The sequence below is a fragment of the Rhinolophus sinicus genome, linkage group LG05, assembly GCF_036562045.2.
Source record: "Rhinolophus sinicus isolate RSC01 linkage group LG05, ASM3656204v1, whole genome shotgun sequence".
Taxonomy (NCBI): domain Eukaryota; kingdom Metazoa; phylum Chordata; class Mammalia; order Chiroptera; family Rhinolophidae; genus Rhinolophus; species Rhinolophus sinicus.
The window spans coordinates 55,886,873-55,904,936 of NC_133755.1; the positions used below are offsets into that span (position 1 = coordinate 55,886,873).

Here is an 18,064-nt window from a genome sequence, read left to right on the forward strand (position 1 = left end):
AGAGTTAGAAAAGATCAATTATTAAATATAACAATTGATAAAGAGAGCATAATATCTAGCCCCCTTCTTAATTAAGACAGGTTTAATCATCGTAAACAAAAGTAAAGTCAATGAGAGCTGATCTAGGTAAGAATATTATGAAAGAAACAATCGTAATTTATTACAGAAATGCAAATAACATTTAACGTTAGGAAATAAAAATGTATACAGAGGGTGCCAAAAATGCATTACACATTTTAAGAAAGGAAAACTATTAAAATTGTAATACTCAATATATACCAATAACAAAAGATGAATACAAGTCACACTTGACTCCTGCAATTACAAGGGTGCTCAAAGTGGTTACCATCAGCGTCCAGACACTTCTGATTATGGCAAACTACTGCTTGAGCAATGATGACCAAAGTGTCTATTTGTATACATTTTTTGGCACCCCAGTATAATTCATAATGTCAATAACTAAAAGGCGGAGGAAAAACCATGCCTCATAAAAAGAGAAAAACAAAATGCCAAAAAGTCACTTAGTAAAACCTCATGCCCATCCTGATGAATGCATATTTTATAAATGAGACTAGAGGTACAATAAATGTGAAAAGTTTTTACCTAAAACAAAGTATTTCATTCATTATTGTAAACATAGCACTGAGTCCAGTGTTAACACCTACTAATGTAGGTACACAATACATTTTTTGTTGGATAAATAAATGAATGAATAAACAGAATGATAAAACGGACTAAAACACAGGAAATAGTCTGTGTTAAAATTAGGAACAAAAAATGTTGCTCCAAATCACAGTAATTATTTCATATTATTCTACAAGATTTAGTCAATAAAATATAGAAAAATAAGTAAGTAAAGTAACAATTACAAAGTTAATACTTTTTGTATTTTATAAAATTAATGTTAACTAGACAAAATATTTTTAATTAACTTAATTTACTGAAATTAATTGATTTGGTCAAATATTGATAATTACATATGCACATATATAGTACGTGTATGTTCTTATACATGTATTAGAATTTTAAAATGAATCAACTCATCATTATTGGGGACCTAAGAAATGGGTAATATAAATGGAGCTCTATGCCATTTTTATACTATCTGTAACATTTCCTTTTGACAACTGTAGAGATTTCAATTATTTCCCTTATGGATTCATAGATCCACATAATCTCAGACAAAATTGTGTGTGTGTGTGTGTGTGTGTGTGTGTGTGTACGTGCGTGTGTGTGTTTTCAGTAAAAAAAGAAAGAGAAAGATGCAAAATTTTATTTCAAATAAAAATAGCAAAGAATAACAAGGACAATTGTTAAAAATACGTAGAATTTAACAGCAGAAATAGAGACACACTTATAAAACCTAAAATCTATTTTAAAACTACAATAGTGTAAAAATATGATTCTGATACAATAGGAAGTGAATCCATGGGAAGAATACAAAAATAACAAAATTAATGTGGATATATAAAAAATTTACTTTAAGTAAAACACGCTGGGAAAAGTATAATTTTTAGTGAGAAAAAAACAACTAGGTCTGTGTTTCACATGATATACTAAAGAATATTTTAGGTAGATTAAAGAATTAAATATAAATATAAACCTACAGAGGAAATGATGTAAGTAAATGTTTACTTACATAGAGGCTGGGAAAGGCCTTTCTAAAAATTAAAGCAATGAATGAAAACCAGTACTACTGTAGACCTCACGGCTATAAATACAGCATATTTCAAAATAAGAAATCTAATAATACCACATATACAAAAAAATTATTGTACTGTTCTCAAGCTGAAGATGTAAATACTAAACACTAAAAAAGGTGTCAACTTGTTAAATGAAAAATATAATAATGTTGGTGTATACGTGAAAAAATGATTAACTCATGCAATTCATGTAATACAAGTATATTTTTGAAATAATGATTTGGCGATACGAGTTAACTTTAAATTTTTCATTATTTTGACTATGAATTTTCTCTTCTAATAATCTAAATGGGGAGGTCACTGAAGAAATATTTGTAACAGTGAAACACAGCATCATAAATGTCCAACAAAAGGAAGATATAAGTAAAACATGACACATCTTAGGGATGTAATTTCAAAAAATAATGTTTAAAAAGTGGTTCTATTCATTATAAAATTTGAACTTCAAAGTAAAAAAATATATATATGTATATAAATTGGAACTTCAAAGTAAAATATATATGTATATAAATTTGAACTTCAAAGTAAATATATATATAAACAAGCTTATTCACTATATATATATATATAGTTTCCAAAGTCAAATTAATCTTATAAACACCCATACACACATAAATGTGTGCATATAAGTAAATATAGCAGAATTTTTAAAGTACTTTCACTGCATAATGGGATTTTTGATAGTTGTTTATTTTCATAAATAACCTCACGTTTTCAACATTTTCTATGGAATTATCCACTTATAATTAGAAAATAATAAAATATAAAATATGTCAGGTTAATCCACAAAATTATACTTGTTCATATTTCAGAATAATATTTATCTGTCTGTTTAATAGAAGAGGGATAGTCTGACAACATTAATAAAGTAATATGTTTGTTTTTGTGATTAATCACTATGTTCCAGTAAATTTTCAGTATTTCAGTAAATTCTCAGAGAGAGAATGGATACTATCTTCTTTCTAGGACAATGCTCCTCACCAATCTTCATGTTTTGGTGGAGAGTTGTATACACATTCTCAAGGAAGATGTTATGGTAAAGTTAAAGAGGCAAAAAGTTGGAATATTGATTTAAAATCATCTCTTATTCCCCAGTCATTTGAGAAAAGACAAAGTATGAGTACATTGAGAACCAATGGAACTATGATTTGGTAAAGGTTAAATATGTACATTTATATTTTATGTTCTCTTATCTTTCAAGTTTCAAGACTGGAATCTAACCACCGATTCTCAAAAAATGTTTTAAAAATTGGATTAGAATGCTACAAACCATATCTCAAAATGTAAAACTGATTGACAATCTGGCAAATAGAGAGGAGGGTAAAGAGATTGAGAAAAGTAAGGTCAGGATTAATGGCTCTTTGCTGTCACACTTTGCTGCAGGTCAGAAATTACAGCGGGGAACAGCTACCACTGAACTGGCATCCCTGAATATAATGGGGAAAATGAGATCCTCCACGGGTGGACCTCGTGTCAGCATTGAATTGCCCAAGACAAGATAGGCATGTTTACCATAAGAGACAGCAAAGTCACAGTAGTAATAAAAATAGTGTGATTCAAAAGCAATCTATGAGGTCGTCTATTTAATCACTGTGCCCTTAGGAAAAAAAGGACATGAGCAGTCCACTAAATTCTTACTTGATCTTTACAAGTGGAAGAGTGCTAGGTCAAGTGAACAGAAGTCCAACTTGAAACAGATTTCTGGCCCAGACTTAAGCCAGTTTACAGATCCAGAACCTTTTGAATGAAAGGCAGGTGAAACACCCTTGAGGAAAGATCCTGCTAAGCAGATAAACTATCAAACATGCATACGCTTTCTCCTGGCCTTCCCCAAAGGAACACATGGCTATTTACCAAGGTGGATGTGCAATGGGGAAAGTGAAGTAATCAGACTTTGGGGGATTACTGGACGTTGTCCCTGAAGTGAGATTCAAAATATCACCTTTGGTCCCCTAGCCAGGGTGAGGGCTCACTGTGATTAATGGACTTTTGGTTCAGGTCCATTTCATAGCGCATCTAGTGGGTCCATGAGTCTATCCTGGGGTTATTTTCCTAGTTCCAGAATACATAACTGGAAGAGACATACTCGACAACTGGCAGAATCCCAAATTTGGAGTAATTCCACCTTTCCAATTACAAAGAAAACAACGTGTAGTCTTCTCTTGCAAAGATAACATTTTTCTTTTATATGTAGGATGTTTCTTTTTGTTAAGAATCTGTACCGCGTAGTGCCCTCTATTTCATAGCATGCAATAGTATCACAGTATGTATTCTACGGGAAAACTTAAAAAAGAAATGTATTTCACTTTAAAATACATTTCAGTTATTGGGAGAAAAATAGGAATTATATAATAATATAGTTATGCAAAAATAAGAGCTCATTTTATATTTAACTAAATATGCACACTAGAGAAATATTGGGTCTTCTTAAAAATCACATATTAATTTATTCATAAGGAATACTCTATATACTGTTGGAAAATTCCCACTCGTATGAATAAATATTTTAGGAAAATTAAAACTGCCTCCATTTGTTAAGAAAATGAAAGGAAGGGTACAATTTGATCAGACTGGAAATTTGTAAGTTGTTTCTATAACCCATTTCTTCTTTAGAGTTAATACCAGTACAAGAATTACTGCTGCTTTCTTTGAAATGTGAATAAAATGTTCAGCAAAGGGAGTATTTTACAAATCCCAGGGTATTATTTAAATATTAATGTGTCTGGTACCCAAACTAAATTACAGCTCAGACAAGGGACTGAAAGGTCAGGTTTATTGTTCACTTTAGTAAAAATGTAACCACAACACTTGTTTCTACATCAGGGAGTATTATAACCATCATTATAATAATAATAACAATGAAAATAATACAGCCACATTGTATTTTGCATTTTTCAGTAGACAATAGGGCTATGGCTAATATTTATATTTACACTGAAGCTTTTTATGGAGGAATTCAGAGTGGTTTTTGAATAGTAGCTCATTAATCATTTCAACAAGTTAGTTGGAAAGTTATTATCCCAGTTCAATAGATGGAAAAATTATATCACAGAAAGGTCAGATATATATTTAGTTGTCCGATATTACAGAAGTAAAGTGAGTCAGTTTCAAATCTCTGAGACCTCTTTTTCACCCCTCGATCTAACCACTGGACCAATGCAATTTCGGTCCATGTTGTGGTTTGACCATCAACCTCAAGTACTTTAAGACTGACCTCTCTGCTATTACTTTTACAGACCTACAAACACAGAAAAAAATAACAATTTTTCATCTATGGAGACCATAATAAAAAAAGACTCAGGCACAATTAATATATATTTCTATTTTTTTCCCTTTTTTATAAGTCTTATTAGAAACAATGAACAATAGTTGGTGTCAATTTAAAATTATAAGTATCAAATACTTAATAGTGAAATGTACCATGATCAAATTTATGCTAAAACAAACAAGAAATATTTTCAGGGATTCATTTGAACATAAATGAATTTAATAAGAGTCAGTCAAAGGAAACAAAAAATCAACTTCCAATAATCCCCAGCACCACCAATAATTAGACCTTTAGGAGAATATTAAAGAACAAATGTAAAGTGACTTGATGGAGGAACTGAAAAAGCAAGCATAGAATTCATACCAAAAGACTGTTGCTTGATTTTTTTTGTTTAAACAGTTGTAATGAAATTAGTGTAATTTCAATGTTTTATTTGATGATAGTTAATTTCAAAAGAAGACAGAAAAATAGAAATTGTTATTCTTTAAAATGAAAGTACGCAGTGAATATAAATTAAATGCATTGACTTTCCAAAATCAAACAATGTATCATTTACTATTCCAAAATTAGTGTCCATATAGTTTTGCTCTAACCTTAAAAAGGAACCTCAAATAGAATCAATTCATGACTCTATATATTCCTATTTAGACATATACATTTGCTTACTGATATCTTAAAGAGTGAGTTTTCTTAAACCCATCTATATTCATATCATCTTGGCAGATTCGAGTACTCAAATATATTATAAAATAAATACACTTTTAGTTTTTAAATTCAATGAGATTTGAAGATTTCAACCATTGAAATATTAGATAAAAATGATAATTATAAATTTGTGTAGAAAATTTTGTTTTAAAGTTATTTTCTCTACCTTAAGATTTTCTTTTAAAACCAAAGTGATAAAAATGTTTACTGCACCTTACTTTCTTCTACTAATACTATAAGAATTTAAGTTTTTTAAAAAAAAGAGAAAAAAGATGAACCTTTTTCGTAGGTTTCATGATTACATCTATACCCCTAATGCTAATGTCTGAAAATTCAGTAAATACACAGAAGACTGAAGTAAAGGAGAGAAAACAACCTTCTAAGAGATGGTGGTATGGTTACCCCAAAATTCAGAAAACAATCATAAATCAAGGCAATGATAGAAGAAACAACATTTTGATGTCTTTAAATTTTCCTTAATGACTCTTCCAAATATTTACTTTCGAGGCAATTCATGTGAACTGAACAAGTTAGTAAAAACAGGGTTTATTCAAAAGTATAATATATCACTGTACTATCTGTGCAATATATACTTCAGTTTTTCAGATATAGTTATGTGGGCTACATGGGCGCTTAATTTTACATGGTTGTTTAAACACAATTGTATTTCAAAGTTACTTTGATATTTATGTTTAAGAATACCATTTATATAATATTAAAATATAAAGTACCTCATTTTCATGTACAAACATGTACAATAATGTAAAATATAATCTTATTGAGTTATGCATGTGTTTATTATTTATTTCATATCCAGGCTTCAGCTTTTGTTCCATGTTTTCCTTTTAGCAAGCTTATTCACAATTTTTGCAAAGTACATTTTTCTGGTTTTTTTAAAATATTCTCACTATTACTTTAATTTTTCAGTACTGTGTATCAACTTTGCTATCATTTCATTCTCAAACCTTATTTTTACAAGTATTATAATATGTAAGATTTGACTTAAAGTCAACTATCTTTCTTTTAAAGGATTAATTTCCTACAGTCACATATTTGTTTAGACCTTAATTTCTCTTGACAGTGAAAGCATTATTTTTTTAAAGTATTTAGCAGGAGAATAAATTATAGCTTTGGCACATATCGAGCAGTTTCAAGCATATTAAAGCAGTTTATTAAAAAGCCAGCGATTTTGATACCATAAGAAATACTGTGCTTTTTCTCAACCTTCCTTAAGTAACAGTTAAAATTTTAATGGCACAGTGCATGAGAAAAACATCCTCATAATTTCTCTTTCATTTTAAGAATACTGAGATTTTATTACAATCATCCAATAAATGATAGTCTTTTGGTATTATAAAAAGCAATTTTAATTTGTAAAACATAGTCAACATCACTTTCATGCTTTTCACTGATCCAAAGACATACTAATTTTTCAAAACTACCAGTATCTGGTAATATAGAGGTTGCCACTGTTTCACTTTGATTTAGTGACTCATGAAACTCTAGAGACATGAAAATTCTGATGACTCACTGTCCCCAATGCTAATATTACCAAGCAACTTGCAAAGCATAAAGCTATCTATAAATGTAGCTCTAGGACTAGATTCTATTGAATATAGGAAAGTCTCAAAAAGAAAAATTCTGGAATCATGACGATTACTGGGGTGTGTCAAAAGCTATACATTTGCCAGACATCTCAACTTGGGATCTGAGAGATAAACCAATTGTTAAAACCTTGTCCATGAGATGCAAACACGAGCTAATTCTAGAAAAAGTAATTGAACCCTTTATTATCAGTTTCAAATTGCTCCTAAATTAATGTCAGGCCTTCTTGGCAGCTGTCTCTCTTCACTACCACCATCTGCAGATTCTAATGAAAACTCTATTCACAAATAGATTTTAATTGGATCAAATTCAGACTATAGATTTTTTAAAAAGAAGTCATATTTTAAATGCTTCAAAATTACTAGTTACTTGGCATAATTTAAAAGATATATAAATTTGTGTGTCTGCTCACATGTGCGTGCGTGTGTGTGTGTGTGTATGTGTATGTGTGTGTATTAGGTACTTTCCCCTCAAGCATGAAGAAATTGTATGGCTGTTCACATAGCAGGCCATTTTTTTTGTTTTTTATTAACTCTAGTAGTTCTTTCTTTTCTCATTGGCAATGAATATTAATCACTCAGTTTTTTTAGTATATCCATCTTCCTCTTGTGGTCCTGGGAATGATCAGAAATTTTACAAAGTTTACTACTCTGAGGAATGTTTTGATTTGGGATATATTGTGCTAGTTGAAAACATTCATTAAGTGATGGGTCACAGAGAAATGAAGTGACTAGTCCAAAGTCACACCAAAAATGACAATGTGTAGTTTAAATTCTGCTTTTCTTTCTTTTTCTTTTTCTTTTTTTTTTAAGAATATTAGACTGTCTAGACATAAGATACTTAGAACTTTAGAGAGATTTAATATTTATCTTAAGAAGTATGTTCCTGACTTACAGATTCTGGTCATTTTAACCCTTATTTTTCACTAATACTTCAAATCTTCAAAATGGACAAAAAACTTAATGGAAATACATTTATATTCTCTCTCACAGTATATGAACACATACACATACTTACATACAAACACACACATATATACACACATAAATATACTTTATATGAATATACAAAGTATACTTTCAATTACAATATTTTAACATGATACAGTAGTAGTTAGCCATTAAAATAAAGTTTATTTTCTGTAGCTTTATGTTGGTAAGGTGTTAAACTCAATGACACTGGTCCTGCTTTACTTAGAATCCTCTTTGAACATATTATGCTTTTTCCATTCTTAGAAATTCATTCAGTATACTTCAAAATGTCAATTTCTAAAGTTTAGAAAGACGTTAATAACCCCTTAAATCAATAGTTTGGATGTGACCTAAGACCCTCAATAAATATAAATGTAAACTGTTAGAAATGGTCTACACCACCCACTGCACAGCAGTGAAAAAAATACTGTAAGCCCCAAATAACCCATATATATTTATATTTTACATGATTTTGAAGAGTATAACCAAAATATCAAGTATTTGGAAAATATGTATCTAATGTCACCTATACTCCCATTTTCCTAATGACAGCACTGTTAGCATTTTATGGGATCATTAAACTTTATATTATAATTACTTTACTTTTAAAAACCCTAGATAGAGGATGTCTTTAGAGACAACTTTCATTCATTTTAAAGTTTTGCCAATTTCATCTTTTTAATTCAAAAGACAAACTTGAAATAATGTTCTTTCTTGTCCTATATTCAAATGATTGATTTTATCAATGTCCTTGCTATTTTCAGTTGATAAACATGTCCTAGAAGAACGAGATTTTCAAAAATCTCTCCTATATAATCTTTACGTACACTTTTGGTATGCAGGATCAATTAACTTCATAATTTCTGTAATATTTTTAGGGAGATAAATCTATGTAGGTTCACAAACTATTTCCTAAAGTAAGTAAGTATTAGCAATTTTCTCTTTCACGACACCTCACTAAGTTTTAGGCAAAGCTGTATCCTTTTGGCATTAGGTTCTCTTTACTGAGCACATATTGAGGACAAATTAAATGATTCATTCCAACCTAGCACACTGATCCACTCAAAGTATGATGATGGAGATGTATGTATCTATTAGAGTTGAGCCATATATCATATTAATTATTCATAACTATCTACTCTATTCGTCTTTTATAGATATAAGAGATTTTTACTGCCTAAGTTATTACAATATTCTCCTTCAGTTGATTAGCATAGGATGTGCACATGGACTTTTCAAAATTAAAACTTGTAAAGAATAGAACCAAAGTAATAGACTTTGTAAACTGCGTGCTATATTTTTGTCAGGGGGTCACAGACACCATCCTAACCCTAAATCTTAATATTTTTATTTTCTTCTAAAAAAAATAGACAAAATGAATATTTTAACTATAGTTAGACCATGATAACTGAATATAACATCAGTGTATAAATGGACTTTTCAATTTAATACAATTTTTTTTTCAAGGCACTAATCTTAGAAAATTAGCATTTGGTGCTAAGTTTCTTAGTTAAACATTTATGGCTTTATTGGGTATTGTTTGACATTTTGAATAAAAAAAAAAGCTACTTCACAAAATTGTATTATAAATCTATTAATAGTCCTCTATTTTTCTAAGCTATTGATATGTGAGGCTGATGAAAATACCACCAGACTAAAACCCAGCATACCTCTACTGTCCTAAAAAAAATTATAATCTTGGGCAAATCTTTCCTTTCTCTTGGCTTCATTTTGTAGAAAAGTTTTCTCAACAGGAGGAATTTTACTCCGAGGTGACAAAGAAGGAAGGGAAAATTACGGTTTTCATAACAAGTTTAAGAATTTGCTTTTTCTCAATTCTGATATCCAGCTATAAACTGTAACACCCTGAATATCCTGTAAGAAAGGGGGAGTGGTGGCTGCAATGTTCGCTTTTGGGTGTTTGTGTTTCAAAACAAAGTAATGTTCATTTAACTGTAGCTTTATTGGACCCCTAACACTTGAAAGTTAAGTTATGGTCTTAAATGTTTAGCTTACCATTTTCTCCCTTTTCAGGCATGGAGAGTTTGATCTACTTCAATAGGAATGCAATTTTGAATCAATAGCGTCATTATAATATTTAACTAAATTCTTCATTACTTAACACCATAACACCACGTCTGTCATTCATCCCCAACAATACACTGCAATTTCCTGACCATAAACACCATTCTACATAACATCTATAGTATCAAAATGTGTTTTCAAACACTCATGTTTTTATGGAATAAAACTGGTTTCTATTTTGTTTCTATTATTATAATGCCTACAGTCTCTGAAGGAATAATCTCTGGAATTTAAGATCGCTGAAAAGGTTTTAGAGCCACTGTTCTTAATCCTAGTCTTCAATAATCTTTCTTTTTTTTTGTGGGGGGGGGGATTCTTATAAATAAAAATCACCATTCTACTGCAAAAGTCAAGAGAAAATGAATGAATGGATCTGGACTTTTCTTTCCTTTCTATATTACTAGCCTTTAAAAGTATCTCAAACTATAAAAAGAATCTAGAATAAAAACAGGATGAATTTGTTTTACTAATATTCATATATAAATGTCGACCTGCAATAAAAGCATCAAGCCTTGTTTGATTTTATATAAAATATTTTATTCTCTAATTTTTAAGGGCTATGGCATATACAGGTAAATCTAGGATTACTTTTCTCATTTTCAATCACAGACAAAAAAGGAGAAACTGAACTCAGAAGAATAGCTCAATACTCCAAATTATACTGAGTTGCAGATTATTTCAAACTCAAAGAACATTTTCATTAGCATCTGCATTTAAAGTATGGAAAGATTTAGGTATATATTATCAAAGAGCAAATATATTTCCAAGTGTTATATCTAGTATTAAAATGGGCCAAGTCTTCAAATACCCGTTAAAACTTTCTTTTGAAAAAGTAGTGTTTAAAATTGGATACTAAGATGACAAAGTGCCAGAATTTAACCTCTCTTCACTAGTTCATTCCAGCAACAAGGCCCTGGCAGTCAGTCTTTCCACTTTTTGGTCAACTTTACCAAGAAAGAATGATTTGCAACTGGTATTACTTACCAACAAGTTGAAATATGTGACTATTTTGATTATTATGACTATTCATAAACATGTTCCTGTAAGGGATCTTTAAATTAATAATCAGAAACTGGGTCAAAACTTCTTCTCATGAAAACGAAAATAATAAATAACATGAAATGCCTTCATGTGAGGCTAATATTACAGAAAGGGAAAAATACCCAGAACTCAAATCTCTCTCTTTTTATTCATAAATATTTGCAACACTTAGTTTTGGGTAAGTTTAACAAGAATGCACATTGTTTCTTTTGGGGATGACAACAATACTGACAGACAGTCCCTGTTATGCCTGTCATTATGTTATTGCTAAATCATCCATGATACCATGACCTGATTTTAGTTTCCACGAACAAAGTCAAAACATGGAGTTTAAGTTTCATTCTAATTATATATAAATAACCAGCACTTAAGAAACCTTTGAAAAAAAAATGATCTATGTCCAGTAATTACAAAAAAAGGAAAAAAAAGAAAGAAAAAAATAGGAAGGAAGGAAAGAAGGAAAGGAAAGAGGGAGGAAGGAAAGAAAGAATAGATGGCAGAGAAGGGGACGGAGGGAAGGTGGGAAGAAGGAAGAAAGGGAGGAAGACAGACATCTTTAAAAACCTAATACAATTACACAGTGGGCCTCTGACATTCTCTATGCTGGTCTAATAACTAAATAGCAAGTAACACGAAAACAGTTATCCCTGTGAGATCCCTGTTGCATGCTTTAATTAAAAACTAAAATGTACAACAAAAATCAAACCTTGGGTAAATTGCTCTTTGGTTTAAATCGTCTTTACCTCCTGGAATTTTGGTAAAATCACTTTGTTTTTAAATTAATCTGGCCTCTCCTTTACTCCATTACAAAAGTCAAACAACAAGAACCAGACATAAATTTTAGAATGAAATTTGTTTGTGTATATGTGTGTTAAGTCCAACGCATGTATACAAACTCTTAAAAAAACCAAAAAAAAAAAAAAAGAAAAACAGATGTTGTAACATAGTGTTTTATTCCAACTTAATCTCATCCTTGAATGAACTTCCTTCAAATTTCAACCATAAAGAAAGAAAAAAAAAAGCAGTCAATTCCTGGTGGTTGTAATTTAATTAAGTAACCTTTCACACTGAACAAAACCCAAAAGCAAAAGGGTCATTAATCTTTCTAGTGATCAGAGACACCTCTAGTGCTTCAAACATTTACCTCTCCTTCCCCGCAGTAGAAATGCTTTTAGGAGCATCATGGTTCATACCTCACATTCCCTGGAGCCAGAGATGGTATATGTGCAGGGCCCAGATCCATTAACGGATATATCCATGGTCTCAGAGTTTGTAGGCTTGTAGTCCACGTAATACTCCTGTAAAGGGGAATTCATCTGTCTTTCAGACTCTCTGGTCTTTTTCCGCCGCCTCTTCATAAGAGAGTGCTGCTGAAGTTGTTTCATGCTGGCTGGGTAGCGTTTCCAAGACACATAGATAACCAAGAGGATCATGGCCACTGAGAGGAAGAGAGCCACACTCCCTGCAATGATTTTGTGAAATGAAACATGCTCATACTCTTGCTCTGTGCCAGGAATCTGAAACCCTGGAGAGGGGCTTGGTGTTTCAAGGGTGGGTTGGGTGAGATCAGATTTGGAGAACGTAGGTTTAGGGATGATCAGAGGCTTCTGGGGAGTTTGGGGTACCAGGTGGGCTCTTTCTGTGTTGACAACCTGGACTTCAGAGCAGATATTATATGTTTCTACTGCATCACTAACCTTTTCACCCTGAATATGCTTAGGTCCTGCACATATCATGGTGCTTTCCTTATTTCCTTTGAAATTCTTAAGCCAATAAAATAGAGGACAAATGCTCCGACTGCACTCCCACATATTTCCAGACAAAGTGATGGATATTAATGATATCCACGCATTGACAGTTTCCTGTGAGATGTTGGTAAGCTTGTTGGAATCCAAATTCAACTTTTGCAAATTGGGCAGACATTTAAATGTGCCCGGCTCGATTCCTTGGATGTCATTCCCTGATAAATCCAAGTTGTGTAAGGAACTCCAAGTCCATGTTAAGCCTTGGCTAATGGAGCGAATCCTGTTCCATTGTAAGTAAATTGAGCGGAGGTTGAAGAGACGTGGAAAATGAGCAAAATTGATCTTAGAAAACTGATTGTGCTCCAAGTGGAGCTCCTTTAACTTCAAGAGGCCAGCAAAAGCATTTCGGGACAAGCTTCGAAGACGATTGTAACCCAAATCCAGGAAGTCAAGATTTCGGCAGTCTTGAAAAACTCTTATTGGCACAGTCTTCAAAGAATTGGATCTCAAGTGCAAAATGATGAGTTTCCGAAGGCCTTTAAATTGTTCCGATTGCAATGTCTGAAGCTTATTGTAGGAAAGGTCCAGATTGCGGAGATTGGGAACTGGGTGAAAGGTTTTATTGTGCAGATAGGTAATTTTGTTGGAGCTTAGAATTAATTCTTTCAGTCTACGAATGCCTTGAAATGCATCTTCATCCACTGAGCTAATGTAATTATGGTCAAGATAAAGCCATATAAGCTGGTTAAGGCCGGCAAACTGATTGGATTTGAGTTTCTGAATACTGTTGAACCTTAATGATAAGCCTTGTGATCCTCCAGAAATGTTCTCTGGGATATCTGCGAAAGCATGAGACTCACAGTACACAATTTTGCCATCGCATCTACAATTCTTTGGGCAAGCTCTCTGAGCCCCCGTGAGCATAGCAAGCAGCAGTGTAGAAAGTAGCACAAGCACCACACGCATGCCTCTCAGCTGCGTAATTAAACGGAAACCTACAATGTTAAAAGAAGACAAATGCACATTGTAAAGCTATTAATATAAATCACCAATATCAGGGGCATTTCATCTAGTGCAGTAATGGGACAGCTGATTTAAGAACGTGTTTAACATTGAAAGCCTTGTTGTCTTCAGTGTTGCATGTTTGCTATTTAGGTTTCATTCTTTCTTCCTTGATTTTCAAATCGCCATAGGGCTGTAGAACCCAGAACAGCTTTCCCGAGTTTCAGGAGTTATATGTGCACATCAACACTGAAAAGTACAGTCTTTTCACCTAATGACAACATTTTAATAACAATAATATTTTTCTAGTCGCTCTGTCAAAACTAGTACCAAAAGGAAGAATATTAAGTCCTCTGGGAATGGCAAAAATGTGACTTCCTAAAACCCTTCTTCATACATTTTTCCTACTAGAACGAACAGGCTGTGATTTGGCAAAGGAGTCTCCAGTAAGCTAGCAAGGTAACCCAAGTTTGCCCTGCCTGAAATTGTATCCTTGTTGCATACTGGAAAAACAATACATGAGCTCTGAAAAAATAACACTGGGACTAATGTGGGCAGCCAATGAAGCACAGTATGAAGACTAACGACAGTGCAAGGTACTCTCAATGAGGTAATAGGCATATGTGCTTTCCACATTCAGGAGGAGCTGCTTTCTGTGCGCCCCCTGCCCAGTGATACAGGCACACAGAACCCTGACTACTGATTACATAGAACACTCCAAAGTTAAGATCATCAAATTCCTATTAAATATTGGCATAAAATGCAAAATCATCTTGTGTAGTATTAGTTTTACTGTTATTTTTAACATAGCTGCTTTGGCAAATATGGGGAATATACAAGTAGAGAAGCGGCAAACTACCATTCCCCTCCCCCATCCCAACCTGCTCAAATTTCTCACTGACTTTTTTCCCTCCCCTACCTCCATTAACTTCAGAAAACCTGCATTAACTTCAGAAAACCTGCAAAGTTGCAACCTATTGCCACTTGCGCTGCATTTCCAAGTCATAGTATCTAAAGGGACGTCTTTCCTCTGTCAAAAGTAGATTTATTATTTCTTAGTGGTAGAAAAAAAACAAAAAAACAAACTACCTTGTGATGCGGTTTCTCTATTTCTGTTAAATATTCATATTTTTAACCAAGAGGCAATCAGCCAAACCCCTAATAAAAAAAAAATAAACAAACAAACAAAAAAACAACAACTCTCCTTTTACTCAACTGGTTAAGAATTTTTTTTTTCTATTTGAAACCCGATCTTGCTCTCTGTCCTTCTGTCCTCTTGCCAGCTACAGACTCATTGAAATACATTCCAGCTCTCCCAGACGGGGGGGGGGGGGGGGGGGGGGGGGGAGCCAGTCACACTTGAAAAAATAAGACTGGCAAATGACTGCTGGAAATTTGGAAGCTGGGTTCAAGATACAGCTTCAAAGATAAGACAAGCCCTTGCGCGACCTCTGATAAAGTAGAGACCCCACCCCTACACACACACAGTAAAGTGTTAATAATCTTCCTGACAGTGATCAGAAATACAAGTATGGTTAATATTAGCAAGAAATAGGAGCAAACACAATGTTTTTCTCATGCTCAATTCCCAAGCTGTGCATACGCATACAGAAGAGGCAGTTTTAAAGATTATTTCTCTCCAGTCTAAGTCCGTGTTACGCATTTACAAATTAAAAAAAAAATACAAAAAGGAAAATGATCTACAAACATAATAGCAACTGTAGCGAGTCAACTGGAAAACTCAGAGGCTGCTGTTTTTTGCCTGTTTCCTGTCTTTTATCAGCTAATGCCATGACTGAGGATAGGAAGCCTAGGGGATCAGCTTTGCTAAGCAGAAAACAACAAAAGTTCACTTACCCATCCTTTGTCATCCAAAAGACGGTTCCCCCCCCTCTCCGCTTTCTTCTTATTTGGTCTCCGGGGCTGAAACCATCACCACCTTCATGACACAGTGCGGCTGTCATTCACACCGTTCTGATCCCGCATGTGAGCTAGCAGCCCCATACAAACTTCCCCGGAGAGGACAGGCAAAAAAATATATATACATATATGAAAAAAAAAAAAAATCAGCAAGGGCTGGCATGGGGGGCAGGGAGAAGGAAGCCGTTGGGGGGGGGGGGGTCCTAGGCTCTGAGGAGCATTGTGTAATTCACCAGAGACCCATCAGCAGTAATTGGCAATCTGTGCAAAAGAGCTACAGCACACCTCAGAGGTAACCAACTTCTCTGTAAAAAGAGAGGAGGGAAAAAAAAAAAAAAAGAAAGAAAAAGGAAATCTTCAGAATACCTGGCATTCCTTATTGTGCTGGCTTTTGCCATCCCCAGATAAAGCAATTCATCCTCTGGATTTTCAGTTCTGGAAGCAAGCAGGCCTCCTGTGCTGTATGAGACCCCCGTTTAAAAGCTATGCAGGCTAGGTTTATCCATTTAGCTGGTCAGGTTTAAAGTGTTTTGTAGCTGTGCTGAGAGGCAGCCCTTGTCTAATTCAGAAGGCTTTCCAGAGACTGATGATGCTCAGAGCTTGTTGGTGCTAATGCTTGAGTTTGTGATACACTGAGTGCCCTCCGCTGGAGAAAACAGATTGCACATTAAAGACGGGAACAAGTGAGCCTGTCAGTGGTGTGCAGCATTCCCTCTTTCAGAAAGGGAAATTAAAGGCACAGGATCACTTTTTTCCTCTTCAAGAATATATATTATGAAAGGTTTATGCCAAGGAGTACCATTCAGTGATACCACATATTTAGTAAAACACTGCTTTCTAAATATTAAGCAATTAATTTTTAAAAGTTGCCTTGACCTGATTTTTTTTTTGCTGTACATGCACATATCACAGGGAATTTAATTTTTTTCAACAACAGAAATAATTTGAGTTTTATTTTTGCTGCTGTTGGTTTTATTTATTTACATTTTTTAAACAAACCACATACACAAGCAATCTTATTTAAGAGAAGATATATTTAGATCGCTTTTAAAGATGGTTACATTGAATAATCTTAGGTCGACTTTTTAAAATTCCCACCTTTTAATAAAATAAATGTGCAATTTTGTGCATTATATTGAATAGTCTAGATCTTTACTTTCTATAAGTGTACATTTTTAAGACTTCAAGCAGTCACCTTTAGTACTATATAACCAAATGTGAGGTAACTAAAAGAGACTCAATGTTAGATAAGAGTAGAATTCCAGCTTGTTATCATTGGTGCAGTCACATTTTTAAAAAACTTGTCTACATTTATAATGCAATTTTTTTCTCAAGCAAATCACTTATAATGTGTATTTCCAGAAAAACAAAAGTATGTAAGTTCTACATCACTGTTGTGTTCCTCTAAAATGTGCAGGGTATCCTCAGAATCAGGAGGGATGAAATACCTTAAATATGTCTTTTTAAAACTCCACACAATTTTTTTTTTGAACCTGTACTGAACTTTGAAAAAAAATAATATAACATTACACTTCCATTTTGGTTCTCTTCTTTACTGGTTTATTTCATAATCCTCTGGCAAACAACAATTTTTGGAACATTCCACAAGAATGAACCAATGTAATACAGAGAAAGATTGCTAGATAAGACTATCAACATAATTTAGCAAGTGTGAGAAGTTTAAATGAATTTTACATAAGCATCTAGAATTGCTATAAATCACTGGAAATGACTATTTTTAGAAATGTTTATCGGTTTTAGACTATCTGTCAAAATATAAGTAAGGGGAAGCTTACCGTATGAGTGTCATGCCGAATTTGACTCCAATTCATGAGTAGGCTGTCACAGGCAATTGTCTAATTACTAAGATTTCTCAAGAAAACAGAAAGGGATATGTCCCCTAAATATATCCCTTTTCCTAACTGATACCTGAATTTCTATTTTAGACATGTTTACCTTTGACTTAGGCTTAATACCTATTAAAATGCAAACACACACCAAAAGAGGTTGTATAGTTTG

At 33.1% G+C, this 18,064-nt stretch overlaps 1 protein-coding gene across 3 annotated transcripts in view; it reads right to left on the reverse strand.

Annotated features, from left to right (window-relative positions):
- LRRTM4 (leucine rich repeat transmembrane neuronal 4) overlaps window positions 1-16,697 on the reverse strand; it is a 715,608-nt gene extending 698,911 nt beyond the window's left edge. The window contains exons 1-3 of one of the 3 annotated variants that reach the window (XM_074332241.1): window positions 16,412-16,697; window positions 15,983-16,134; window positions 12,572-14,118 (exon numbers count right to left, since the gene is read on the reverse strand). In XM_074332241.1, coding sequence (XP_074188342.1) covers window positions 12,572-14,118; window positions 15,983-15,986 — 1,551 coding nt within the window. In that variant the 5' untranslated portion in view covers window positions 15,987-16,134; window positions 16,412-16,697. Of the gene's footprint in view, window positions 1-12,571; window positions 14,119-15,982 lie in introns of all 3 variants that reach the window. The other 2 variants (XM_019749833.2, XM_019749834.2) reach the window with 2 other exon arrangements.
- Window positions 16,698-18,064: the final 1,367 nt, after the last annotated feature.